Source organism: Mus musculus, chromosome 1 (assembly GCF_000001635.26).
Source record: "Mus musculus strain C57BL/6J chromosome 1, GRCm38.p6 C57BL/6J".
Classification (NCBI taxonomy): Eukaryota; Metazoa; Chordata; class Mammalia; order Rodentia; family Muridae; genus Mus; species Mus musculus.
In genome coordinates this window covers 16,065,498-16,093,345 of record NC_000067.6, presented here as the reverse complement: position 1 = coordinate 16,093,345, position 27,848 = coordinate 16,065,498, and the positions used below count along the sequence as shown (strand labels likewise).

Here is a 27,848-nt window from a genome sequence, read left to right as displayed (position 1 = left end):
GCTACGGGCGCCTAGCAACCAACGGTGTACCGGGCAAGCGGGGCCGCAGCTGCGAGCGCTCGCTGGCCCCGGCTGGCCCCGGCTGGCCCCGGCCTTGCTGAGCGGCGGCCGAGCTCGGAACATCGCCGGGCTGCCGGCCGCCAAGCATGCTCGCCCTGAGAGTGGTGCCAGTGCGAGAAGGCTGCCGGCTGCCCCGCCCCACCGCGGTGGACAGCCCGGAGACGCGGCTAGCCTCAGCCGAGAGCTCGCGTCCACCCACGGCCGTCGCTGGCTCCCACACTGCCCGCTGCCCCCGCTGGCCCAGACATCCTCCTTGGTGCCGTGGGTCCGGCACCTGAAGAAGCCCATCTCCTCTGTACAGCTGCGGGGACGGTGAGTGCGGGAAGCCGGGGCTCCAGGCTGGAGCCAGGAAGGGCTCTCTTCAAGAAGGGGAAACTGATGCCTTCAGAGCCACGTGGAACACTCCAAAGCTGCCCTCAAGGCGCTTCGACAGCATGGCTTGGGCATGAGGACCTAAACTGGCACCGTTTGTGGGGTCAGGTGTCAGGAAACGAGGACGAAACGCTGAATATTCTTTTCACACTTTTTAGGTTCTGTCCAAGCAAAGGACCCTTGAGTTTCCTGGACAGAGCTTTACAAGTTCACTCTGCATCTCTCCTAGAGCTTAAACCTAAGGTTGGGAGCAGAGATGTTGCCTTTCTTTCACATGGCCTTCTTTCTCCAGTCTCAACTAGATGGATCAGAACGCCCTATATTGCCAATTCTGTTTTGTATCATTTCTGATGTGCTCATATTTGTGGGTATATTTCTTATTTTCACTATAATCTAAAGGTACAAGAAAATAATTGTGCTGGTCATGTAGACTTATGTACTGGTTCTCCATACTGGTCATCTAGCCCCTTTGGAGTCATAAACACCAAGGAAACCATAGGGACATATGCAAACAACTTGGCAAACAGGCTATTGTGTTCTTTGAAACAAAAAAACCTCAGGTCTCATATTGTGTGCATATGGAATCCCTATTAGTTAAGTGTTAGAATAATATTTCATAAAACTTTTGTTGTTACACTTTAAAACACACTGTCTGTTTTTGAAATTGTGCATTGGTGCGCTTCGCTGACTCGCCCTGAGACACAGGTTTATTTTCTACCTACTTCTTTTACTTTAAAATATGCCCAGTGTTTTCTTTCTTCCACATTTTCCTCTGTTATTTTGGCCACGAGTGGTATAACCTATACATTTCTAATTGATACTGGATTCAGGTTTTGCATTTTACAAATATTTCACAACAACTAACTTTTTTTTTTTATTCATTCACTTTCCATCCCGATTGCTGTCGTAGCTCCCCAACAATGAACATTCTTACACAAAGAAACAGTTCTGTGGAATAAATCCCTTGAAACAGAACTGCTGAGTAGGCTGGGAATGGCTCAGCACGCGAAGGCTGGGCATTTGCCGCACAGATGTCTTGGCTTCGATTCCAGAACTCAGAGAGCCAGCGCTACAGGGTTGTCCTCTGACTTCCACTTGTATGCTATGGCAGATGGGTCCCCAGCCCCCTTCTCCCTTTATACAGGAAAAACGGAACCTTTGGGTCAGGTATATGCACATTAAAAGTTTTGACAGAAAATTTTCTTTTGATTTTTTTGTATTGGTTTGCATTTTCTTTTGGGGGGAGGGGTGTGAGACTGTCCATGTAGCCTTGAACTCACTATGGAGCTTGACTGACCCTCTCCCCATTACTTCCCAGTTATGAGAGCACCATTATGCAGGGTTTGAGTTACCTTTTCATCATCAGGCTGTGGTGAGAGAAACATGTTTATCATTTAAAAATAAATTATGGTTTCTGTTTGCAGGATGCTTATCACATGCTTCTCACCTCTGGACACTTAAAAGTGTCTTAAAAAATTCAGTCTGCCGGGCGTGGTGGCACACGCCTTTAATCCCAGCACTCGGGAGGCAGAGGCAGGAGGATTTCTGAGTTCGAGGCCAGCCTGGTCTACAGAGTGAATTCCAGGATAGCCAGGGCTTCACAGAGAAACCCTGTCTCGAAAAACCAAACCAAACCAAACCAAAACAAAACAAAACAAATAAATAAAAATTCAGTCTTTGTCCACTTAGAGTCAGAAGCATGGCCCTAAGATTATGTTACTATCAGAGGACAAAGTCAAGACTAAAATCTAGGTTCACTTTACTCTAGAGCTTATCTTTGTAGAGTTTGGTGCCTCATTGAACCATTGGCTGGCAATCATTTCATAGGAGTTTGAGCATAAGTTCTATTTTTAAGGATTATTTTATGAATGAGTGGTCTATCTGCATATACACCTTCGTACCAGAAGAGGGCCATCAGACCCTATTACAGATGGTTGTGAGCCACCATGTGGTTGCTGGGAATTGAACTCAGGACCTCTGGAAGAGCAGCCGGTGCTCTTAACTTCTGAGTCATCTCTCCAGCCTGAGCTACTATCTCTTAGATTTGTTCCCTTGCCTCTAAGGTGCTCTGGGTTGGCTGTCTTTCTAGACTCTCATCCTTTCTTCATCTTCATACCCAGAAGATCTTAAAGCATATTTTGGCTTTCTTCTCCTTCTCAAATCCCCCTTGCCAAACTTATAAACTTTTAGTAAAGTTTTTGGCCTTAATTTTTTATCTGGAAATAGTTCTTAACTTTTTATCTCTAGGGCAGCTACTCTCAGCTTCTACTGCTTGGTTCTGGATTGTGTCTGCCTGAGGGTGCTTTATGTACATAAAGCTACATTTGCTTTATGTAAGACAGTGTTCCTCATTGCCTGTCAACCTATGCACTAACTCAGTCTCCTTGAACACTATGTATTGCTTGCCTTGTCAGGTCCACAGCCACAGTCACCATTAAGTCCCCCTTCCTTGTCACAACTTCCTTGTCACAACCTGTTGTCCCATTCTCAGTGATATATTTTAATAACTGCTGAGCAGGGCATGACAATCATGCCTGTCACCCTGGTACCTTCGAGGCTGAGTAGGTTTATGAGTTTGTGACCATCCTGGGCTATGAAATAAGACGACTTTGTATAGGAAAAAACAAAGAAAGAAAGAAAAGAAAAAGTCAGTCACTTGTTTTAACAGTGTGCCAGCTATTGGGGCACACAGATCCCAGTATGTCACACACACACACACACACACACACACACACACACACACACTCACACACACACACCACACACACACACACACACACACACACACACCACACACACACACACACACACACACACACATACACACACACACACACACACACACTCACACACACACCACACACACACACACACACACACACACCACACACACACACACACACACACACACACCACACACACACACACACACACACACACACATACACACACACACACACATACACACACACACACACATACACACACATACACACACACACATACACACACACACACACACACACTCACACACACACACACACACACATACACACACACACACACACACATACACACACACACACACATACACACACACATACACACACACACACACACACACACTCACACACACACACACACACACACACACACACGTTTTTCTTGCTCACATTGTAACAATTCCAAGGCAGGTGTATTTATCAACAGTTGACTTTCCCAGGTTTTAGAAGAACCCAAGCTCTGCTCTAATCATTTCACTCTTGTCTAAGTTCAGTTAACATACAATAAAGAGTTTTACTAAGTACTTATCTTGTACTATCAGGTTGTATACTTTGGGCCCAATAGAATTCCATTGAAAAAGAAAAAGACAGTAGAAGAGGAAGGAGAAAACACTTTCCCATCAGATTTACTTCTCAGTACAGTTAGGACCTGGTGCATCCAGAATGTCAACATAGCTTTATGGGTAACAGTTATCAGAATGAACTCTCATTGTTTTTTTTTTTTTTTACTTAATTCCTCTTAATAGACTTTTGGTTCCTAATTATCACTATTTTATTTTGACGTTCAGCTCTTAGCATTGGCATTGTAAGTGCATACATACCTCAGTGAATATATAATCCGCTCTTTGTTATATTCACTGGACCCTTGTTCTAAACAAAGCTGAACCTGGGCTTACTTTCTCCTGTAGCTTAATACTGGGTGATCTTTTCTCGTAAAAAAAGAAAGAAAGAAAGAAGATTTGCTATCCTTGAAGATAAACATTAGTATATATCTGTGATTATTGCTTTAGAATAAATTTCTGGATGTAGAATTGCTCATTAAAAATATTTAAAATTGTGGCTGGAGAGATGGCTCAGTGGTTAAAAGACCTGGCTGTTCTTCTAGAGGACCCGAGTTTCATTCCCAGCACCCACGTTGTGGCATGCAAGCATGATTGACAGCCGTATACAGGCAAAATGTATGGAATACTATGGATATTATGGAAGTCAGAAGAAGATATTGGAGCCTCTTGAGCTATAGTAGTGAGCTGTCTCACTTGGGTGTTGGGAACCAAACGCAGGTCTTGTGAAAATGCAGCAAAAATTCTCTCTTTTTTTAAATTAGATATTTTCTTTAATTACATTTCAAATGTTATCCCCTTTCCTAGTTTTCCCCTGAAAATCCCCTATCCCCTCCCCCTCTCCCTGCCCCCCAACCCACCCACTCCCATTCCTGGTTCTGGCACGATATACTATCATCTCTCTCCAGACCCCAGCTGATAAGTATAAAATTATTTTCCTTTGTGTTTATAATTTTAAAATATATTTAAGAAATTGAATTTTGGCCGGGCAGTGGTGGCACATGCCTTTAATCCCAGCACTTGGGAGGCAGAGACAGGCGATTTCTAAGTTTGAGGCCAGCCTGGTCTACAGAGTGAGTTTCAGGACAGCCAGGGCTACACAGAGAAACCCTGTCTCAAAAGACCCAAAAAAAAAAAAAAAAAAAAAATTGAATTTTGGGTGCCCACAAAATGGCTCATTGTGTTAAAGTACCTGGTAAGAAGTCTGATGGAGTAAGTTTAATGTCCAGAATGTCAGTGGTAGAAGGAGATAACTAACTCATGATAGCTCTCTTTTGACAGTCACAAACATACAATGCTGTATGTGCATGCACACGTATAACTGTAATAAAACACTTTAAAAATAAATAGATTTTCTGAGTTATTTATGTCATTGTTTAAAAATCTATTTGGAGGCTGAGTGTGGTAGGTCACACCTTCAATTCCTGGCAGAGGTAAGCAGATATCTGTGAGTTTGAGGTCAGCTTGGTGTACAAAGGGAGTTCCAGGCAAGTGGGGGCTACATAGAGAAGCCTTATCTCAAGTGTTAGAGCCTCCCTGTGTTATGCTCATGGATTCTGTATGTCTGGTATTCTGACCCATTTGTAGAAGCAGTTTGGCAGTATTTCATGAAGTATGGGCCTCAACTGGAAGTTTTTGATTTTTAATTTTATTTTTATGTGTATGGGTATTTTATCCACGTGTGTGTCTATGCTGAAGGCCTGAGATATTGCTGAGAGTGGTAACTGAGCCAGAGGAGACAGTTCTGAGCAGCTGACACTAGAGTCAGTGTAGAGCAGAAAGTCCGTGAGGACCTGCTCTGTGAGCTGGTGCTGGACAAGCGCTGTGCCTCTCAAAGTGCAAGGGTGCACTGTGAGGGGGCTGTTTGAGAAGGTCCCAGCAAGCAGGGCGCACTGTGAGGGGGTTGTCTGAGAAGGTCCCAGCAAGCAGGGTGCACTGTGAGGGGGCTGTCTGAGAAGGTCCCAGCAAGCAGGGTGCACTGTGAGGGGGCTGTCTGAGAAGGTCCCAGCAAGCAGGGTGCACTGTGAGGGGGCCGTCTGAGAAGGTCCCAGCAAGCAGGGTGCACTGTGAGGGGGCCGTCTGAGAAGGTCCCAGCAAGCAGGGTGCACTGTGAGGGGGCTGTCTGAGAAGGTCCCAGCAAGCAGGGTGCACTGTGAGGGGGCCGTCTGAGAAGGTCCCAGCAAGCAGGGTGCACTGTGAGGGGGCCGTCTGAGAAGGTCCCAGCAAGCAGGGTGCACTGTGAGGGGGCCGTCTGAGAAGGTCCCAGCAAGCAGGGTGCACTGTGAGGGGGCCGTCTGAGAAGGTCCTAGCAAGCAGGGTGCACTGTGAGGGGGCCGTCTGAGAAGGTCCTAGCAAGCAGGGTGCACTGTGAGGGGGCTGTCTGAGAAGGTCCTAGCAAGCAGGGTGCACTGTGAGGGGGCTGTCTGAGAAGGTCCCAGCAAGCAGGGTGCACTGTGAGGGGGCCGTCTGAGAAGGTCCTAGCAAGCAGGGTGCACTGTGAGGGGGCTGTCTGAGAAGGTCCTAGCAAGCAGGGTGCACTGTGAGGGGGCCGTCTGAGAAGGTCCTAGCATGCTTCTTCCAAGGAGCTCAAAGCCCAAGAAGAGGTGGAAAGAAGTGCAGACTGGCAGAGTGAATATCTGCTCTTCCATCTCTCTCTCTCTCTCTCTCTCTCTCTCTCTCTCTGTGTGTGTGTGTGTGTGTGTTATGGAGTTTCTGAACCCAAGGAAAAGACCATAGATTCAATCCAATAATAATTAAAGGAGTTACGGATTACTACTATCAGGACAACAATCTCTAAGCCAAACTTGAGTTGGGGGCGAGGGAAGGATTTTTAAAGGCAAAACTCATGAGATCTTGAGTATCTGCAGAAGCAAGTTTTAAGCTGTTTTGCTTTACCAAGATTAGGTAGTCAAGGCAACTTGAATGTCTTCATTAACAGTTTGCAGAAGCCATAACACAACCAGTTGTGCATTTCTGTGTGGCAGGGGGTTACCGAGTCAGGGTTAAATGGCCAGAAGGGTGCCAAGATGGATGTGCATTCTTAGATTCTCCAAAACGTAATTTACTTAGGGTTCTAGAATGCTTCAACCTCCCTTCTAGCCCAGCGAGCAGAGGTAGAGGAAAATGAAGGCTTATAGGAAAAGGGGATTGTGGACCTGTTTAGAAGTAGTTCTTCGGGAGGAGGGCAATTCGACTCTTTGTTGTCCAGTCCAATAGCAAACACAGGAGTCAGTAGCAGTGACTCAGTCCAGCAGAAACTGCAAGGCTCCGCTGCATCTGCACACAGTGCTCACTGTTGTGTCAAAGTGCTCACAGCAGAAGCTGCAAGAATCAGCCAGAATTCCATGAGAAATCCTTTGGCACATTTCCCTCTACAAAGTGAAGACCAGGAAAACAGTGGAAGGCATAGCAATGCAAAAGCATCCTTTAACATCTGTGGGGTTCTACTTATACTCTTTCCAAACATCAAGGGCCCTCTCAAGTATTTGCTTCTGCAAAAACCCTCTTGGGTTCTGTTTCAGCAAAACAGCGTCCAAAAAACAAACAAACAAACAAACAAACAAACCATCATGTGATCTCTCACAAGATAACTTCCAGAAAAACATCATGTGACCTCTCACAAGACAGCTTCCAGGAAAAGTCACGTGACACAACAGTTTCCAAGGAAACCAGAAATTTCTCCTTCATGAATGTCTAGCATAAACTGGAGGGTTTTCAGCCATCATGTTTGTGCAGAGGATCTGCTTCTCAGTGTTGGATAGAGCAGAGAAACCAGTGAGAGTCAATGGATCTGGACTCACTATGAGGGAATGCAGCACCGGCTATGCCTATGTCCTTCACCCAGGCTTAGACAGGGGAGCAAACAAAGAAGGAGAGCTCTATGCATGTCATTGTTACAACGTTCTGGTTCCACTCTTGTGAGATCTACAGAGAAAGCAGGGCCCTTCTCTTTCTACATAGTGTGCACATTTGAAAATATACTTATCCCTAACCAAGAAAGAAACAGGAAAATTTACTATTAAATCCATTAGGAAATATATTTACCATTTCAACATTCTCATATGTTATATCAGTAAGGGAAGGCTCTTCCCTAAAAAGGTTTGTAAAAAGAAACTGACTCCAAAGTTATTGAAATGGATGAAATGCTGGATTAAAAACCTCAAAATAATGACTTTTTAAGACCAAGGTGGGCAGGAAAGGTGGCTCAGCAGGTAAAGGCACTTGGTACCAGGTCTGATGCCAAGAACTTGATTTCTGATGCTGAGGGAGGAGAGAATTGATCCCTAGAGTTATCCTCTGACATCCAGGCCTGTTCAGTGTGTAACCACTCACACACACACAAAGGAATAGATAAATGTAACAACTTAAAACATCAATGAATTTGGTGGAAGCTGAACTAATTAAGGAAGATAATATGATATGAGCAACAAGTTTAATAGATTTTTTTGACAAGAAAAAACATTGTTGGATATGAAATACTGGGTATGTTGAAATTAAAACTCTGGAAAGCTTTGCCAATAAAGGAAATCAAGAATGAAGAATTTTAAGGCTTGAAGAGAAGGTTCATGGGTTAAACTATTCACATAGAAATAAGAAAGTGCAGATCTGCTGGGCGGTGGTGGTGCACGCCTTTAATCCCAGCACTTGGGAAGCAGAGGCAGGTGGATTTCTGAGTTTGAGGCCATCCTGGTCTACAAAGTGAGTTCCAGGACAGCCAGGGCTACACAGAAAAACCCTGTCTTGAAAAAAAAAAAAAAGCCAACAACAACAAAAAAAACCAAACCAAAAAAACAAAATCCAAAACCAAAAAGAAAAAAGAAAAAAAGAAAAAGAAAGTGCAGACCTCTCATCTGAAGTACCTGAGAAACTGGAGCAGGAAAATCATAGGTTCAGAGCCTTTATCTGCCTACAGAGTGAGTTCAAGACTAGCCTGAGCAACTTAGCCCTGTCTCAAAATAAAAAAGCAGAGAGTAGAGAGATGGCTCAGCAATTAAGAATGTTTACTGCTCTTCCAGTGGATCCAAGTTCACTTCCCAGCACCTCTATTGAGTGGCTCACAACTTCCTGTAATTCTACTTCAGAGGAAGAAAACAACACAACCACGAATGCACAGAGAATGATAAATCTCACTAGGAAAACAGATAAGCAATCAAAAAAAAAAAGATTTAAAAAAATGATAGGAGCAGATTTGCAGTGGCAGTGCTCGTCTTTGATCTCAGCACTCAAGGCAGAAGCAGGTGGATCTCTGTGAGGTTGAGGCCAGCCTGGTCTACAAAGTAAGTTCCAGGACAGCTGGACCTATGCAGTGAAATTCTGTAATGACTTTATGTCTCTAATTAAAAAGATATAGACTGGCTAATTAGATTGAAAAACAATATCCAACTATTTGTTGCCTGTAAGAAACACATTTTACCAGCAAAGACAAACAGAAACTGAAAGAATAGAAAATAATACTCCAAACGTGGAATCTGGAAGAATTAACTGTGCTCATATTTAATAAGGCAGAATTCAAGGCAAAAATTAGACAAGACAAAGAAAATCCCTCCACATTACATTAGCACAAGGAAATCATCAGGTGGATATAAGGTGTAAATATATATGCACCAAATGTTGGTGTATACAATTTTATAAAACATTACAAAACAAAAAACTAGAACAAAACAATCAAACAAAAATTACTGGACATAAGGGACATAAAGGCCCCAGTATAATTATAGTGACTTCAACTCCCTATTTTTACATAGGTTAGTGGCCCATGAATACCCTACCCTCCAAAAAAATATTGAAGGAACTTGAGAGATGAACTATATGATAGATTAGTGGAATTAACAGACTATCAAGCGTCATCTAGCAACCGCAGCATACATATTTTTCCACATATTTTATAGAAAATTTCTCATGAATAGATCTCTGAAATTGACATTTTTAGGCCATGAAGCAAGTCTTGAGAAATTTAAAATACTTGCAATAATTATTGGCACATTATCATTAAGAAATAAATTAGAAATCAACAGCAGTATATACACGCACAGAAAATGCATGGGCATGTAGACAATGAACAATGCCTTTTTGGTATTGTGAATAGGGCATTGGACATACAAGGAGATAGGTTTAAATGCTACTGGAATCAAACTTAAAATGTAGATACAATCTATCAGCATATGTGAAACAGCAAAAGCAGCTCTGAAAAATGTGTAGATAGCTATGAGTGCCTATGTTAAAAACCCAGAGAGTTCTCAGATAGCCTGATGATGCAACTCAGGGTCTTAGAAAACCAAGAACAAACAAAACAAAACCCAGTAGAGTAAAAAGGAAGGGTACAGCTCAGAGTTGAAGTCAGTCCAATAGAGGCCAGAAGAACAATATGAAGAAGCAGGAAGACAAGGAGCTGGTTCTGTGCACAGGCTAATAAGACTGAGAAACCCTTAGCCTAACCAGCCAAAAGAAGATATAAATTGACAGGGATAAAAAAATGAGATATTATAACACTGGAGACATCAGAAACTTAGGAGGCATATACCAGGAATTCTTCCATAAACTTAAATACAACTATCAAAGGGTCCACCTGCCAGGGTTGGCTGGACTTTGGGATTGACTTCACTGGGGTAACAGTGAATAAAGAAACAGAGATGGGTAAAGAATGTTGGGGTTGGGTGGTTTGGGGCTGTGAGATGGCTTAGTAGATAAAAGTGCCCGATGACCTAAATATGAAATCGGAGTTCCACAAAGAGGAAGGAGAGAAGCACTTTCCACCAAGTGCTCTCTGACCTCCACATGTATGTGGAACATGCATTTTTGTTGTCCTCTAGGTTTCCTTGGATTTTTTAAGACAGGGTTTCTCTGTGTAGCCCTGGCTGTCCTGGAACTCACTCTGTAGACCAGGCTGGCCTTGAGCTCATAGACACAGGCCCATGTCTACTTCAGAAGTGCTGAGATTAAAGGTGTGTACCACCAAGCCTGGGTAGTTTTTTGTTTATTATATCAATGCATTCCTGAAGTTGTATTCGCTTGCAAATGCAGAGTATTATTTTTAAATTTCCTTTTCTTCTTTATTAAAAAGAAGAAGAAGAAGAAGAAGAAGAAGAAGAAGAAGAAGAAGAAGAAGAAGAAGAAGAAGAAGAAGAAAGAAGAAAGAAGAAGAGGAAGAAGAAGAAGTGGCTTTTCTAGACAGTCTCATAGAGCCCAGGCTGACCTCAAACCTGCTTCATAGACATGAGTGATCTTAAAGTTCTCATTCTACTTCCATGTTAGTGCTGGATTACAGCAGACATCATATGGACAGAGTCTCTCTTTGTAGCCCTTGCTCTCTGAGAATGTATTATGTAGCCGAGTATGGCTTCGAGCTTACCAGCTTGCGGCTGTCTTCTGAGTGCTGGGGTTAAAGATATTCACCACAATGTCTGGCTCTCAAAGGTGGACTTTTAAACAAACTTTTATCATCAGAAATTTTAAGAATAGATATAAATCTAGAGGTTAGAGTCTTCATGTATTTATTGTAAAGATGTTCTAGGAAAACCCAGTTTTAAGAACGTTGTTTTCTGACACAGCAGGACAAAATGCTTGAGGAAGACATTGTAGTCTGAGGTGTTCAGAAGTCCATTTGTGTGCCCTCATTTTCCCACTCTCACCGGCAAGCAGTGTTGTCTCTGCCACTCACTCCTGTCCTGGGGCTGTTGAAAGGCTGGCTTGAAGCTGAAAGTTATCCAGTCATCTCTACTGCTATAGATAAAAGAAGTTCTTAGAATGGAGTCTGGATTGTGATTCTAAGAGTCTTTTTTTTTTTTTTTTTTTTGAGCCAGGATCTCACTTTGTCCTTCCGGCTGTCCAGGAACTCACTGTGTGGGCCAGGCTAGCCTTGAACTCACAGAACTCAGCCTGTCTGTCTCCTGTGCTGGGACTGAAGGTGTGTACTACCATGCCTGGCTAACAAAGTCTTTTTTGAAGAATCTGGAAATTCGCACTTCGTGTTTGGTTTTGAGATCATTTTCATGGTCATTGTTGTCTATAGAGTGGTTTTGTTTGGTGTTGTAATCTTTAGCCACAAATCCTGTGGCATCAAAAGCACTTAAGGGGTTGTGTTCAGGGATATCAAAGTGGTGGTGGTGGGCTGTGTCTTTCTGTTATCCCAGCTCTGGGTTGGTGGAGGCCTGCAGGTCAGAAGTCCAAGGCCAGATTTGGCGAGTTCCTTTAGCCTAGGTTACTTGAGACACTGTCTCAAAACACTAACCAAATGAAAGGTTTGTTAAAATGCTTAAAACATAATAAATTTTATTCTTAAAACTCTCTAGCTTTAAAAAATCTCAATAATATGGTGGACATGGTGCCACATGCCTTTAGTCTTAGCACTTCAAGGCAGAGGTAGGCATATCTCTGTGAGTTCAAGGCCAGCCTGGTCTACATAGTAAGTCCCAGGTTAGTCAAGGGCTATCTAGTGAGACTTTCAGTGACAAAATAAGACCCCACGAATCCATATGTCCATATTGCAGTAAATGTGTGTTAATGTCTAGCCTTCCCCGGGGATATGAGAGGATATTTACAAGAAGTGCCTGTGTTCTTCCCTTTCCCACACTGGAGCAGTGTCTCCTTCTCATCCGGGCTATTGAAAGAAGAGAAAATGTCAATGCTATCTCCTGAGATCAAATTTGAGACTTCTAATGCCACCAGAAGCAACCTGGACAACTGCTTTCTGTTTGAGAGCAGTTGGAGGAAGGCAGTTTTGGAAACACAGAAGATGAGGAAAGGTAACTCCATTTCAGTTCTTATTCTTTTGGAGGAACATAAGTGCCGTGCATGGGCTTGACAGATGTATTTTTCCCTTAAGCAGTCCAGACATTGTGTAACTCATATGACATTTACACTGGGCTAGTGGTATATGAACTTTACAGAAAGGAGAGATGGGAGGGAGTTAAGATTAATATTCTGTGAGCAATGAAAACACATTTTATTTATTGACTTATAATTTTGAATTGATTTGTTTATTATATTTTTAAATTGTTTTTGAGACAGTCTCACTATGTGGTCCTGACTGGCCTGAAACTTGCCATATAGCCTGGGCTCATTATTTTTTTCCCAACAGGTTTTACATACCTCAGGCTAACCTTGAATTCATCCTGTAGTCTAGGCTGGTCCCTTAATTCCTGATCTTCCTGCCTCCACCTTCCAAGTGCTATATTACAGGCTTGTGTCACTATGACCTTTCAAGCTTTTAGCCTCTTTCCACTTAATGCCTTTGTTTTTATTACTTGTTTTGTTTTGTTTTTGGTTTTTCGAGACAGGGTTTCTCTGTATAGCCCTAGCTGTCCTGGAACTCACTTTGTAGACCAGGCTGGCCTTGAACTCAGAAATCTGCCTGTCTCTGCCTCCCAAGTGCTGGGATTAAAGGCGTGTGTCACCACGCCCAGCTTGCAGCATGCATTCTTAACCTCTGGGCTATCTCTCCAGCCTCTGCTTTGACTTCTTAACTAGGGGCTGATGAAAGGACTCAGCCAGTAAAACACAGGAAAGTTCAAGTCCAGAAAATATGAAAAGGTCAGTAGGCATGGCGGCCCTCCTTAATCCATCATAGGAGGAAAGAGAAAGGTAAAATGTTAGCCAAGCTAGCTTAACTTGACGACTCTGGGTTCTGCTTTAATGAAATTGATAAAGGGACCCAAAGTAAATAGTGGGCTTCCACATGTACACACACTGGCACAGACACACATATACAAGTGTACATACATGATCACAAAGAGACACACATATGCACACACACAGACCACAAACACATGCACACATACATATAGATACATACACAGATACAGAGACACACACATGTATATACCATACACACACATAGAGACACACATGCACAGTCACATGCATACACACACACACACACACACACACACACACACACACACACACACATGCCACACAGGCACTAAAAGATAACTAAACTTGAAGTGGAGCATAATGGAGTACACTTGTGATTCAGCTTTTGGGAGGCAGGAAAATTGTTGCAAGTTCAAGCCCAGCTTGAGCTACATAGAAGCTTTGTCTCAATTAAAACCCAAAAGGACCAAACCAAACCAAACACTTGCACCATGCACCCCCCCCCCCAAAAAAAAAGGGTAGACAAAATGTGAAGTCAACAGGAACTTAATGTTGGTGTTTACAGAGTTGCTTTGAATTTTGTGGAGAGAAAATTCAAATCAATGCCAAGGGTACGATTTTAGCGGATTGTGTCATTTCTGCTTTGTGACTATTTACACAAATGTAGGATGGATTCACTGCGAGCAGTGCAGAAGTCTTGAAAGTGACTTTTATCTACACATGGTGCTAATGTTCTGGGAAGTGTGAATAAAATAGGGAACTTGGCAGGACCGCAGGCAGGGCTTCTTCCTTTGTCCCTGCTGCTCTTGCTCTCGGTTTGTCAGGGAAAGCAGCTGGGCTTCTAGGGATGGAATCTAGGGTCTCGCACATTCTGGGAGATCCCTCTGTTACAGCGTTACTTTCCAGTCCCTTTGAGTCTTTTATTTTCAGACCCAATGTCACTAAATTGCCCAGGTTGGCCTTGAACTTGCTTATATCTTGGACTGGTAGTTAATTTATGGTTCTCCTACCTTAGCTTCCTAAACACTGGCATTACAGGCCTGATGCACCATAGCCCACTCTCCTTGTCTCACTAATAATAATAATCCGCCCCCCCAAGTCTACTCCTCCCTGTGGTCAATATGGCCAAGTTTGAAATTCATTCTCTTGAGAGTGACAAGTACTTTAATTTCTTTCATTGCTAGTTGATTTGCTTTGTGGTACTTTGTGTGTGGTAGAAGAATTTTGTGTTTAACCAAGATGATTATATGATTTTTTTTTTAATCACAACACACAATAGCATTTGGTCTAGAAGAGCCCAAGGAATGTCTCAAAATGCCGTATTTACCAGAATTGTCAAAGAGCTCAAGTTCATCTTCACTAGAGGCTCACAAGCGCCTGCTGCACACGGACGCTGAGATCCCTCCCATCAGGTAGGTGACCTGGTTTTGGCTCCCTTTTGTTAAATATTTGTTTGTAAGTAAAGATGCTGAAGGCTTTCAGGGCTAATAATTCTGATTCTTGCTTATTGAGTCTTTTCATATAGGATTGAATTTTTATTATTTTGTTTTATTTTGTTTTGTTTTATTTTATTTTATTTTATTTTATTTTATTTTTGTTAGTTAGCCGTTTCATTAAAGTTGATGAATTAGGCACTTTTCTGTCTTTTCAGTGCTATTGTCAGAAAGGATTCAAGGACCCCCCCCCCCTTTTCCTTTTAAGTATATTGGTTGTCTGAGACTAGTTCAAATGCATAGGAGCATCAGAGGGGTTATTCACAACATGCAGGTTTTGGAACACTGTAGATGAGGCTGAGGGACTAATGAAACCTTGCTCTATCAGGAAGGAGAGGTCTAGCCAGTCACCTACCCTTGTACATTGCCAATAAAAGCCTTTCATGGCTCAAGAGCTGGGCCTGTAGCTCAGGGGCACAATGCTTGTAAAGGCCTCTAGGCCCTGAGTTCCATCTGGAAAAAAAAATCCTAGCTATATGTGCATATCTGTAATTTCAGTACTTAGAAACCTGAGGCAGGAGGATTTCTAGTTCAGGGCTAGCCTAGGTTACATAAAGAGGCCCTGTTCCCCTAAAAACGAGAACCCTACTTTTCTAGTATATCTCTGACATCAATGAATCAATGAATACTTCTTTCCAAATAAAAGAAAACATCTTTCTACAAAGAAATTGCTAGTGTCAAACTCTAGCGCTCTTGGAGGCTAAGGTAGGTTTGCTGTGAGTTTAAGGCCATCCTGGATCACAGCATGAGCTTAAAGTCTAGCTTGAGCTACATAGCAAGCTCTTGTGTCAGGAAGCAAAACAAACAAACAAACAAACAAAGCAAAGGAACCAACCAAAGAAACAAAAACCACCCTACAGTCTAGAGAGGTGGCTCAGAGGTTCCAGCAACCTGAGTTTGATTCCTAGCCCCACCTTAGACAGTTTACATGGCTGCCTGTGACTCCAGCTCCAGGGGATCAGATACTTCTGGTCTCTGTGCACACACACACACACACACACACACACACACAATTAAAAATATATATATATTAAAAATCAGAAGTAAGCTGGGCGTGGTGTCAAGTGCCTTTAATCCCAGAACTCAGGAGGGAGAGGCAGGCAGATCTCTGTGAGTTCAAGGCCAGCCTGTTCTACAGAGTGAGTCCAGGAAACCAGTGCTGGTTACACTGAGAAACCCTGTCTTCAAAAACCAAAAACCAACCAACCAACAAAACAAACATAAAACAAAACAGGGATGTGTGGGTTAGTAAAACAGCCTCACACTCTTCCGGACTTCTGCTTCATTAATTCACCATTGAACATGAGTGTCCTAGTTATTGGCATGGTGGGGGCAGGGGGTAAAGTTTTTCATTTTACACTTTCAGGCCATGATTCTTCATTGATGGAACTCAGGGCAGAAACTCAAGGCAGGAACGTGAAGCAGAAATCATGCAGGAGCCCTGCTTACTGGCTAGCTCTCTACCTTACATTCTCCTACTTTTCCTTTAAAACATTTTATTTTATGTGTCAGTGTGTTTTGCCTTTATGTATATATGTGTACTACATGCAGGTCTTCCGTCCTCAGAGTCCAGGAGAGGGGGTTGGAAGCCTTGCACTGGAGTTACAGATGATTGTGAGTCACAGTGGGTGCTAAGAACTGTACCCAGGTTCTCTGGAAGAGGAGGCAGTACTCTTAACCTCTTAGGTATCTCCTCCTGTACCTCTCTGATACAGGCCAGGGCTACCTGTCTAGGATTGGTACCATTCACAGCTAGCTCTGCCCTTCTCTCTTAATTAGCAATTAAGAGAATGTTCAACAGATACATAATACAGGCTAACCTGATGAGGAAGTCCTTCAGTTAGGGTTTGGCCATCTTATATAAAAAAGAAACATTATGTGAGTTATAACTTTTTTAAAGGAGATGTAGATATATAGATATATATATATCTGGGTGAGTTGGTTTTGTTTTTGTTTTTGTGCTAGGTTATAGGCATGAACCAGTAAGCTTTCCAGATTTACATTTTTGTATGATCTTCATACTACAATGAACTTTAAAGTCATTTACCCACAGGGTGCATACAAGCCTGTACTGGTTTGGAACTCATGCTGTAGATGAAGTGGCCTTGAACTACCTCTGTCTCCTGAGCACTGGGATTAACTATATTCACCACTGTTTGCTTTTGTGCTGTTGGAGATTGAGGTCAGGGTTCTGTGAATGCTGTGCTAGTAATTACCACTGAGCCACATTCCCAGCCCTAGCTTTATTATTTAGTTCGAGACAGTCTCATGTAGCCCAGGCTAGCCTCTAACCACAATATAGCAGAACAGTAAGTGAACTCCTGGTCTTCTGTCAAGTTCTATAGGCATGTGGATTACACTTTTTTTTTTTTTTTTGGTTTTCTGAGACAGGGTTTCTCTGTGTAGCCCTGGCTGTCATGGAACTCACTCTGTAGACCAGGCTGGCCTTGAACTCAGAAATCTGCCTGCCTCCCAAGTGCCGCGGTTAAAGGCGTGTGCTACCACACCAGGCCCGAAAAATTTATTTTATGTGCATGAATGTTTTCTGTGACAAATGTATGTACACCACATGCAAGATTAGTGCCAGAAGGTGGAGTCACATTTCCTGGAATTGGAGTTACAGAGAGTTGTGAGTAGCCATGTGTGTGCTGGGAACCAAACCCAGGCCCCCTTGCAATACCAGAAAATGCTCTTGACTGACGGACTACTCTTCAGGCCTCAGCTTTATTTCTAATAGGATTGCTGCTAAGTACTCTTGATATTAATGGTGAAAAAGTAAGTATATAACTAGAACATATTAATTAAAAGTCAGCCAGTCTTACTCATGTGCATGTGAGTTCAGGTGCCCAGGGAAGCCAGAAGTGTTGGCAGTACCCAATGTAAATGGGGAGAAAACACTATTGGTTTCTAACTGTTGAGCCATCTCTGCAGCCTCTCATTCTGCTGTTTAAGACTTAATATTGGCCAGGCATTGTGGAACACACCTTTAATCCCAGCATATGGGAGACAGAGGTAAGCAGATGTCTGTGAGTTCAAGTTCAGCCTGGTCTACAAAGTGAGTTCCAGGCCAGCAAGGGTTGCTTAGTGAGACTCTGTCTCAGCAAAACAAAATAAACCAAATCCACCATCACCACAGCAACAAAAATTCCAAACCCAGTGACCCCCCAAGCCCCTGAAGTGGCCACTGACCATGTCATGTGATCTTTATTTTACATTGTCTTGCTAACTACATTATTGTGCACATATTGTTCTGAGGCCTGCCCAACTATGTCCTATTTCAGACTTTTAAGTTCCGGTGACATCACAAGGAAGACATTCTACCTATAGACTTTGTCAGCACTTAAAATATTTTCTAAAGACAGATTTCCCAGCATTAAAGTATAAAGAGTAGGCTGGGGATCCAGCACTGTTGATAGAATGTTTGCCTAACACACATGAAGTCCTCAGACATCCAGTAGTGCACAAACTGGATGTGGTAGAGCATCCTGTTATCCAAGCCCTCCGGAGGTAGAGGCAGGGGTCAGAGGTTCAAGGCCATCCTCAGTTATATAGTTATATGGTTATGGAAATTAATCTCAAAAAGAAAAGGCAGAAATCAAGATAGTAAAAGAGAAATGGTGAGTTGCTGGTGGGGCAAATGTGTTAGAGAGGCAGGATGGTAAGTAAGTGTGCAGAGAGAGGAGGAACCCTTTGTCAGAGAGGCAGGATGGTAAGTGTGCAGAGAGAGGGGGAACCCTTTGTCAGAGAGGCAGGATGGTAAGTGTGCAGAGAGAGGGGGAACCCTTTGTCAGAGAGGCAGGATGGTAAGTGTGCAGAGAGAGGGGGAACCCTTTGTCAGAGAGGCAGGATAGTAAGTGTGCAGAGAGAGGGGGGAACCCTTTGTCAGAGAGGCAGGATGGTAAGTGTGCAGAGAGAGGGGGAACCCTTTGTCAGAGAGGCAGGATGATAGTGTGCAGAGAGAGGGGGAACCCTTTGTCAGAGAGGCAGGATGGTAAGTGTGCAGAGAGAGGAGGAACCCTTTGTCAGAGAGGCAGGATGGTAAGTAAGTGTGCAGAGAGGGGGAACCCTTTGTCAGAGAGGCAGGATGGTAAGTGTGCAGAGAGAAGAGGAATCCTTTGTCAGAGAGGCAGGATGGTAAGTGTGCAGAGAGAGGGGAGGAACCCTTTGTCAGAGAGGCAGGATGGTAAGTGTGCAGAGAGAGGAGGAACCCTTTGTCAGAGAGGCAGGATGGTAAGTGTGCAGAGAGAGGGAGAACCCTTTGTCAGAGAGGCAGGATGGTAAGTGTGCAGAGAGGGGAGGAACCCTTTGTCAGAGAGGCAGGATGGTAAGTGTGCAGAGAGAGGAGGAACCCTTTGTCAGAGAGGCAGGATGGTAAGTGTGCAGAGAGAGAGGGGGAATCCTTTGTCAGAGAGGCAACATGGTAAGTGTGCAGAGAGAGGGGGAACCCTTTGTCAGAGAGGCAGGATGGTAAGTGTGCAGAGAGAGGGGGAACCCTTTGTCAGAGAGGCAGGATGATAGTGTGCAGAGAGAGGGGGAACCCTTTGTCAGAGAGGCAGGATGGTAAGTGTGCAGAGAGAAGAGGAACCCTTTGTCAGAGAGGCAGGATGGTAAGTAAGTGTGCAGAGAGGGGGAACCCTTTGTCAGAGAGGCAGGATGGTAAGTGTGCAGAGAGAAGAGGAATCCTTTGTCAGAGAGGCAGGATGGTAAGTGTGCAGAGAGAGGGGAGGAACCCTTTGTCAGAGAGGCAGGATGGTAAGTGTGCAGAGAGAGGAGGAACCCTTTGTCAGAGAGGCAGGATGGTAAGTGTGCAGAGAGAGGGAGAACCCTTTGTCAGAGAGGCAGGATGGTAAGTGTGCAGAGAGAGGGGGAACCCTTTGTCAGAGAGGCAGGATGGTAAGTGTGCAGAGAGAGGAGGAACCCTTTGTCAGAGAGGCAGGATGGTAAGTGTGCAGAGAGAGAGGGGGAATCCTTTGTCAGAGAGGCAACATGGTAAGTGTGCAGAGAGAGGGGGAACCCTTTGTCAGAGAGGCAGGATGGTAAGTGTGCAGAGAGAGGGGGAACCCTTTGTCAGAGAGGCAGGATGGTAAGTGTGCAGAGAGAGGAGGAACCCTTTGTCAGAGAGGCAGGATGGTAAGTGTGCAGAGAGGGGAGGAACCCTTTGTCAGAGAGGCAGGATGGTAAGTGTGCAGAGAGAGGAGGAACCCTTTGTCAGAGAGGCAGGATGGTAAGTAAGTGTGCAGAGAGGGGGAACCCTTTGTCAGAGAGGCAGGATGGTAATTAAGTGTGCAGAGAGAGGGGGTACCCTTTGTCAGAGAGGCAGGATGGTAAGTGTGCAGAGAGAGGAGGAACCCTTTGTCAGAGAGGCAGGATGGTAAGTGTGCAGAGAGGGGAGGAACCCTTTGTCAGAGAGGCAGGATGGTAAGTGTGCAGAGAGAAGAGGAACCCTTTGTCAGAAGGGCAGGATGGTAAGTGTGTAGAGAGAGGAGGAACCTTTTGTCAGAGAGGCAGGATGGTAAGTGTGCAGAGAGAGGGGGAACCCTTTGTCAGAGAGGCAAGATGGTAAGTGTGCAGAGAGAGGGGGAACCCTTTGTCAGAGAGGCAGGATGGTAAGTGTGCAGAGAGAGGAGAAACCCTTTGTCAGAGAGGCAGGATGGTAAGTGTGCAGAGAGAAGGGGAACCCTTTGTCAGAGAGGCAGGATGGTAAGTGTGCAGAGAGAGGGAGAACCCTTTGTCAGAGAGGCAGGATGGTAAGTGTGCAGAGAGGGGAGGAACCCTTTGTCAGAGAGGCAGGATGGTAAGTGTGCAGAGAGAGGAGGAACCCTTTGTCAGAGAGGCAGGATGGTAAGTGTGCAGAGAGAGAGGGGGAATCCTTTGTCAGAGAGGCAACATGGTAAGTGTGCAGAGAGAGGGGGAACCCTTTGTCAGAGAGGCAGGATGGTAAGTGTGCAGAGAGAGGGGGAACCCTTTGTCAGAGAGGCAGGATGGTAAGTGTGCAGAGAGAGGAGGAACCCTTTGTCAGAGAGGCAGGATGGTAAGTGTGCAGAGAGAGGGGGAACCCTTTGTCAGAGAGGCAAGATGGTAAGTGTGCAGAGAGAGGGGGAACCCTTTGTCAGAGAGGCAGGATGGTAAGTGTGCAGAGAGAGGAGAAACCCTTTGTCAGAGAGGCAGGATGGTAAGTGTGCAGAGAGAAGGGGAACCCTTTGTCAGAGAGGCAGGATGGTAAGTGTGCAGAGAGAGGGAGAACCCTTTGTCAGAGAGGCAGGATGGTAAGTGTGCAGAGAGGGGAGGAACCCTTTGTCAGAGAGGCAGGATGGTAAGTGTGCAGAGAGAGGAGGAACCCTTTGTCAGAGAGGCAGGATGGTAAGTGTGCAGAGAGAGAGGGGGAATCCTTTGTCAGAGAGGCAACATGGTAAGTGTGCAGAGAGAGGGGGAACCCTTTGTCAGAGAGGCAGGATGGTAAGTGTGCAGAGAGAGGGGGAACCCTTTGTCAGAGAGGCAGGATGGTAAGTGTGCAGAGAGAGGAGGAACCCTTTGTCAGAGAGGCAGGATGGTAAGTGTGCAGAGAGGGGAGGAACCCTTTGTCAGAGAGGCAGGATGGTAAGTGTGCAGAGAGAGGAGGAACCCTTTGTCAGAGAGGCAGGATGGTAAGTAAGTGTGCAGAGAGGGGGAACCCTTTGTCAGAGAGGCAGGATGGTAATTAAGTGTGCAGAGAGAGGGGGTACCCTTTGTCAGAGAGGCAGGATGGTAAGTGTGCAGAGAGAGGAGGAACCCTTTGTCAGAGAGGCAGGATGGTAAGTGTGCAGAGAGGGGAGGAACCCTTTGTCAGAGAGGCAGGATGGTAAGTGTGCAGAGAGAAGAGGAACCCTTTGTCAGAGAGGCAGGATGGTAAGTGTGTAGAGAGAGGAGGAACCTTTTGTCAGAGAGGCAGGATGGTAAGTGTGCAGAGAGAGGGGGAACCCTTTGTCAGAGAGGCAAGATGGTAAGTGTGCAGAGAGAGGGGGAACCCTTTGTCAGAGAGGCAGGATGGTAAGTGTGCAGAGAGAGGAGAAACCCTTTGTCAGAGAGGCAGGATGGTAAGTGTGCAGAGAGAAGGGGAACCCTTTGTCAGAGAGGCAGGATGGAAAGTGTGCAGAGAGAAGGGGAACCCTTTGTCAGAGAGGCAGGATGGTAAGTGTGCAGAGAGAGGAGAAACCCTTTGTCAGAGAGGCAGGATGGTAAGTGTGCAGAGAGAAGGGGAACCCTTTGTCAGAGAGGCAGGATGGTAAGTGTGCAGAGAGAAGGGGAACCCTTTGTCAGAGAGGCAGGATGGTAAGTGTGCAGAGAGAGAGGAGAAACCCTTTGTCAGAGAGGCAGGATGGTAAGTGTGCAGAGAGGGGGAACCCTTTGTCAGAGAGGCAGGATGGTAAGTGTGCAGAGAGGGGAGGAACCCTTTGTCAGAGAGGCAGGATGGTAAGTGTGCAGAGAGGGGGAACCCTTTGTCAGAGAGGCAGGATGGTAAGTGTGCAGAGAGAGGAGGAACCCTTTGTCAGAGAGGCAGGATGGTAAGTGTGCAGAGAGGGGAGGAACCCTTTGTCAGAGAGGCAGGATGGTAAGTGTGCAGAGAGAAGAGGAACCCTTTGTCAGAGAGGCAGGATGGTAAGTGTGTAGAGAGAGGAGGAACCTTTTGTCAGAGAGGCAGGATGGTAAGTGTGCAGAGAGAGGGGGAACCCTTTGTCAGAGAGGCAAGATGGTAAGTGTGCAGAGAGAGGGGGAACCCTTTGTCAGAGAGGCAGGATGGTAAGTGTGCAGAGAGAGGAGAAACCCTTTGTCAGAGAGGCAGGATGGTAAGTGTGCAGAGAGAAGGGGAACCCTTTGTCAGAGAGGCAGGATGGTAAGTGTGCAGAGAGAAGGGGAACCCTTTGTCAGAGAGGCAGGATGGTAAGTGTGCAGAGAGAGGAGGAACCCTTTGTCAGAGAGGCAGGATGGTAAGTGTGCAGAGAGAGGAGGAACCCTTTGTCAGAGAGGCAGGATGGTAAGTGTGCAGAGACAGGAGAAACCCTTTGAAGCATGGACTGACTCCAGGCCTGCTGAGGAGCACTTATATTATTTCTAAGACACCAGTGTCCATGATGCTCTGCTGTCGTGTGCAGGCACATCCGTTTGTTGGGGTGCACACAAGAATATGTATGGTATCCTAGGGCAACAGAGTTTCTACCAGTCTCATCTAGACTTGTTATCCTTCCCCCAACAGGTGTTCAGTCTAAATGAACCAGAAGTCTGGGAAACAGCCATGACTTAACCCTTCTACTTCTGAGCTTTGACCTTTCTGTCTCTTCCTTACTTCAACTGTCTTTGTTTTTCATTCGTTATCTGGCTGTCTGGGAAATCACTTCTTGGCATTTTACACTGACAGCCGTGAATTTGCTTCTTGGTGAGGGATAATCTGAGCACATCTGTTCACACTCCGGCTAGCACCTTCCTTTATGAAGTGGAATGACAGGGGCTAGGTGAGGTAATGTTTTGAGCAGGTAGGCAAATGTGGTGTTTTCCCTTGTCTTTGGTTGAAGGGCTTTCATTGCAGCCATTCCAGTGAGAACATATCAAGTTGCTTTCAAGGGTTTTATTACCCTATGCATATTGCACACTGTTCTGTGAAAAAACAATCTTGGCAAAGCAGGGACGTACTCTTGTTTATTTGTCTGTGCACAACTCTTTACCTCTTTTAATCCTGAATATTTGATTCTAAAACTCTGGTAAATATCTAATCTTTTCTCAAATTTTTTACATGCGGATGAGAAGTTTCCAGTGAATCTCACAACACACAAGGAATGTAACTAATAATACCATTGTAGATGTAAAGACTTAAGTTTACTGTAGTTATATGAAATGTGGAATCCTTACGGTGGATCACCTTACCCATTTCTCCTAATAATTTGTAATGCTGATGTACAAGAGTTTATTATAGGAAAACATCAGATCACCGTGACTGATAGTGTAGAAATATGGGATCCAGGCACCTCACATGACATGCAGGCATGCTAGTGTGCCTTCTTCAGGTCTGCTTCTGTCACAACTGCGTAAACTTATCTCGAAGGCCTATGTCTTAGTCAATGCTTAGCTACTGGTGATGTGCATTCGGTAAGTCTACCGTTGGGTTGGTTCATTTCCACTTCTGATGGGGTTGATATGAAAGAGTTAGTTCTCTTCTGTATACTTACTTTTTAAAAAGATCTATTTATTTATTTTATTTTTATGAGTACATTGTAGCTATCTTCAGACACACACCAGAAGAGAACATCAGATCCCATTACAGATGGTTGTGAGCCACCATGTGGTTGCTGGGAATTGAATTTAGGACCCCTGGAAGAACAGTCAATCCTCTTAACCACTCAGCCATATCTCCAGCCCCTGTACCCTTATTTTTATCCTTATGTGACATTTAGCAAGGTGAGTTTTGGTAGAACACATCCGGTGCTTACCAGACGCAAGAGCATAGAGGCATGTCCCCAGAACAGGACCAAACCAAGCAAAACAGAACATAGAAAGCCGAGGGAGCATTGCTGAGCCTATGATGTTTGCCTTTTGTTGCATTCTTCAAAGTGACAGGCTCAGGGTTGATACATGTCATTTTGTGACCACCTGTAATCTTTAGGATAAAGAAGACCAAGGAGTCGTGCAGTATGGCAGCATTTCAGGAGAAGTCAAAAGGTATGGTACTGTTTCACTGCTTTCTCCCCTGACTTAAATGTCTCAAAGAAGGTTTTACTATGTAGCAAGAATGGCTTCAAGCTCCCAGTAATCCCCTGCCCCAGACTTCTGTGAACTGCCATTATGTGTCCAAGCCCCATATTTAGCTTGTTAATGTTTTGGCTGAGCTCTGCTTAGTTGGTAAATTTGATGAGTCTGAGCTTCATTACACACTCTTCTGTCCTCTTAGGACCAAGGCCAGGCCTCCAGCATAGCTCATGTGCGCACCTTAGAAGCCTTGCAACTGGCCTCCTTAGCTTAAATCTCTGCATGCAGTCTTCGCCTCTACACACACTACTGCCTATTCAAAGAGGCTCCTCCTCGCCAGTACAGACTGAAATGTGAATTTAGCACTGAACCCTTTACAACGCTTTCCAGTGTTCCTTTCTATCCTCCTTTTAAAAAATATTATTTTATGTGTATGGTGCCTTTGCTCACATGCATGTTTGTGTTGCAGTACTATGCACCATGTGTGTTTAGTACACTCAATGGCCAGAAGAGGGCATTAGATCCGCTGGAACTGGAGTTACAGACAAGTTGTGAGTTTCCATGTGGTTGCTAGGAATCAACCTGGGACCTCTGGAAGAACAGCCAGGACTCTAGACTGATGCAGCCTCCTCCTCTTCCTCTTCTTCTTCTTCCTCCTCTCCTCTTCCACCTTCTTCATTTTAAGATTTTTTTTATTTGTCTATCTTATGTATAATGCTGAATGTACATCTGCACACCAGAAGACAGACAATTGTGAACTACCATGTGGGTGTTGGGAATTGAACTCAGGATATTCAGAGGAGCAGTGAAAGAGTGCTTTTAACCACGAAGCTATCTCTCCAGTCCCAGCCTCTCATTCTTTTTTTTGTTTGTTTGTTTTGTTTTGTTTTTCGAGACAAGGTTTCTCTGTATAGCCCTGGCTGTCCTGGAACTCACTTTGTAGACCAGGCTGGCCTCGAACTCAAAAATCCACCTGCCATCGCTTCTCGGCCTTTTGGCTAAGATCAAGTGTAGAAATCCACCTGCCTCTGCCTCCCGAGTGCTGGGATTAAAGGCGTACGCCACCACGCCTGGCAGCAGCCTCTCATTCTTATCTTCTAATTTTTTAAAAATGAAGTCTATGTACTGAACACATTTCATTATAGTACCTACCTATCTGTTTCTATTCCTGCACAAACATCATGACCAAGAAGCAGATTGGGGAGTGTCTTAGTTAGGGTTTTACTGCTGTGAACAGACACCATGACCAAGGCAAGTCTTATAAAAAACATTTACTTGGGGCTGGCTTACAGGTTCAGAGGTTCAGTCCATTATCATCAAGGTGGGAGCATGGCAGCATCCAGGCAGGCATGGTGCAGGAGGGGCTGAGAGTTCTACATCTTCATCCAAAGGCTGCTAGTGGAAGACTGACTTCCAGGCAACTAGGGTGAGGATCTTATGCCCACACCCACAGTGACACACCTAATCTAACCAGGTCACACCTATTCCAACAGGGCCACAACCTCCAAATGGTGCCACTCCCTGGTACAAGAGTACACAAACCATCATGGGGAGGAAGGGGTTTATTCAGCTTACAGTTCCACACTGCTGGTCATCACCAAAGGAAGTCAGGACTGGAACTCAAGCAGGGCAGGAAGCAGGAGCTGATGCAGAAGCCATGGCGGGATGTTTTTTACTGGCTTCTTCCCCTGGCTTGCTCAGCTTGCTTTCTTATAGAACCCAAGACTACCACCCCAGAGATGGTCCCACCCACAAGGGGCCCTCCCTGCTTGATCACTAATTGAGAAAATGCCTAACAGTTGGATCTCATGGAGGCATTTCCCCAACTGAAGCTCCTTTCTCTGTGATAACTCCAGCCTGTGTCAAGCTGACACACAAAATCAGCCTGTACACTACCTATATTGCAAATGTTTAGAGCTCCAAACTGCTTATCAAGTCAGTTTCTTTTCCAAGCACCATTGAGTGTTTCTGTCATATTTGGAGGGAGAGTCTGTCCTTTGAAGCTTTAAAATGAGACATTCCCAACTACTCACTTTGATATGTTTGATTAGAATTTTGTTTTTTTGAGAGCAGACACTAAAAACTCTGCTGAGTCAGGTAACATAATGCCACCTATAAGATGTAGAGAACTTTCTAGCAATTCTGGCATCTACATTTACTGCCTCCTCCTTACTGCACTTGTTAGATTTTGGGGACATTTTGTTGGAGGCAGTGTATACCACATGTGACAGAAAACACATATCAGATGTCTGAGCCCTATGTTAAACTCTTAACATTTTCCTGAAGTAATTTTACCCAAAGTTAGTGGTAAAGTTTCTTGAGGCATACTCAAAAGTTTGCCATTTTTTTAGGTATGTTAGAAGTAGGCATAGGCCTTTCTGGTAATTTTGAGGTATGTAGACAAAGATTCGTTAATGTTTTGTGGGCATGTGTCATACCTCACAAATGTCACCAGTGCCTTCTGAGTTGAGCGCTAATGGCTGGTTTCTTCCCCACAGGCTCTGTCTTCAGTGACCCTTTCACAGGAGCACCCTCTGACTTCTTACAGAGGCTTTCCAGAATGGCCATACTGGAGTATGACACTATTCGCCAGGAAACACACAAGAAATTGAGGAGAGGAAAGAAGCGAGATCTCCGAGACTGCTAACGGGTTCCAAACCATGTGATGCTTTCTTCCCTGGGTTTGTGGTGCACATTTGCCATGTTTCTCTTTTTTCCTTTCACTTTTTTGATATGTGATGTGATATACATACAAATGAAATGTAAATAGCAAATAAATATTTTATGTTATATATGGAATGGCTTGTATTTTGTTGACATGGCATTTGACTTTTATTTTATTTCAATCTTACTTTTTAAAATTGAAAATGAATATTTTATTATTAAAATGGGATGATTTTATTTTTATTTTTTATTATTTTTTAAAGATTTATTTATTTATTTATTTTATGTATATGAGTACACCACCATTGCTTTCTTCAGACAGACCAGAAGAGGGCATCAGATCCCATTACAGATGGTTGTGAGCCACCATGTGGTTGCTGGGAATTGAACTCAGGACCTCTGGAAGAGCAGTCAGTGTTCTCAACCGCTGAGCCATCTCTCCAGTCCTCATGATTTTATTTTTAAAATAAAAAGGGTACTGAGTTTTGAACCCAAATCTCTGTGTGTGCTAGGTAAGTTCTCTACCCACTGAGCTAGAAATATTTGAATTATGAGAATACATGCATAATAGAAATTGCATCCTGTCAGTTGTGCTTATGTGCCTACTGATC

General features: G+C 44.4%; 1 protein-coding gene across 6 annotated transcripts; it reads left to right on the top strand.

The window, feature by feature from the left end:
• On the top strand, positions 1-27,372 carry 4930444P10Rik (RIKEN cDNA 4930444P10 gene). 6 transcript variants are annotated; one of them, XM_030243351.1, is made up of 6 exons: positions 1-372; positions 11,575-11,678; positions 12,353-12,516; positions 14,646-14,778; positions 24,491-24,546; positions 27,072-27,372. In XM_030243351.1, the coding sequence occupies exons 3-6, from the start codon at positions 12,390-12,392 to the stop codon at positions 27,218-27,220; spliced, it is 465 nt and encodes a 154-aa protein (XP_030099211.1). In that variant the 5' UTR covers positions 1-372; positions 11,575-11,678; positions 12,353-12,389; the 3' UTR covers positions 27,221-27,372. The 6 variants fall into 6 exon arrangements, with proteins under 6 accessions (XP_030099211.1, XP_006495647.1, NP_001292156.1 ...); NM_001305227.1 differs by having other exon boundaries at positions 21-372; positions 10,836-11,678; positions 27,072-27,367; XM_030243353.1 differs by lacking the exon at positions 1-372 and adding an exon at positions 10,860-11,021.
• The last annotated feature ends 476 nt before the right edge of the window (positions 27,373-27,848 follow it).

Bases quoted from the DNA above. Each gene is read 5' to 3' on its own strand.
- 4930444P10Rik (XM_006495582.2), top strand. The intron at 12,517-14,645 runs GTAACTCCATTT...AACACACAATAG, and splicing joins AACACAGAAGATGAGGAAAG to CATTTGGTCTAGAAGAGCCC. The intron at 24,547-27,071 runs GTATGGTACTGT...TCTTCCCCACAG, and splicing joins ATTTCAGGAGAAGTCAAAAG to GCTCTGTCTTCAGTGACCCT.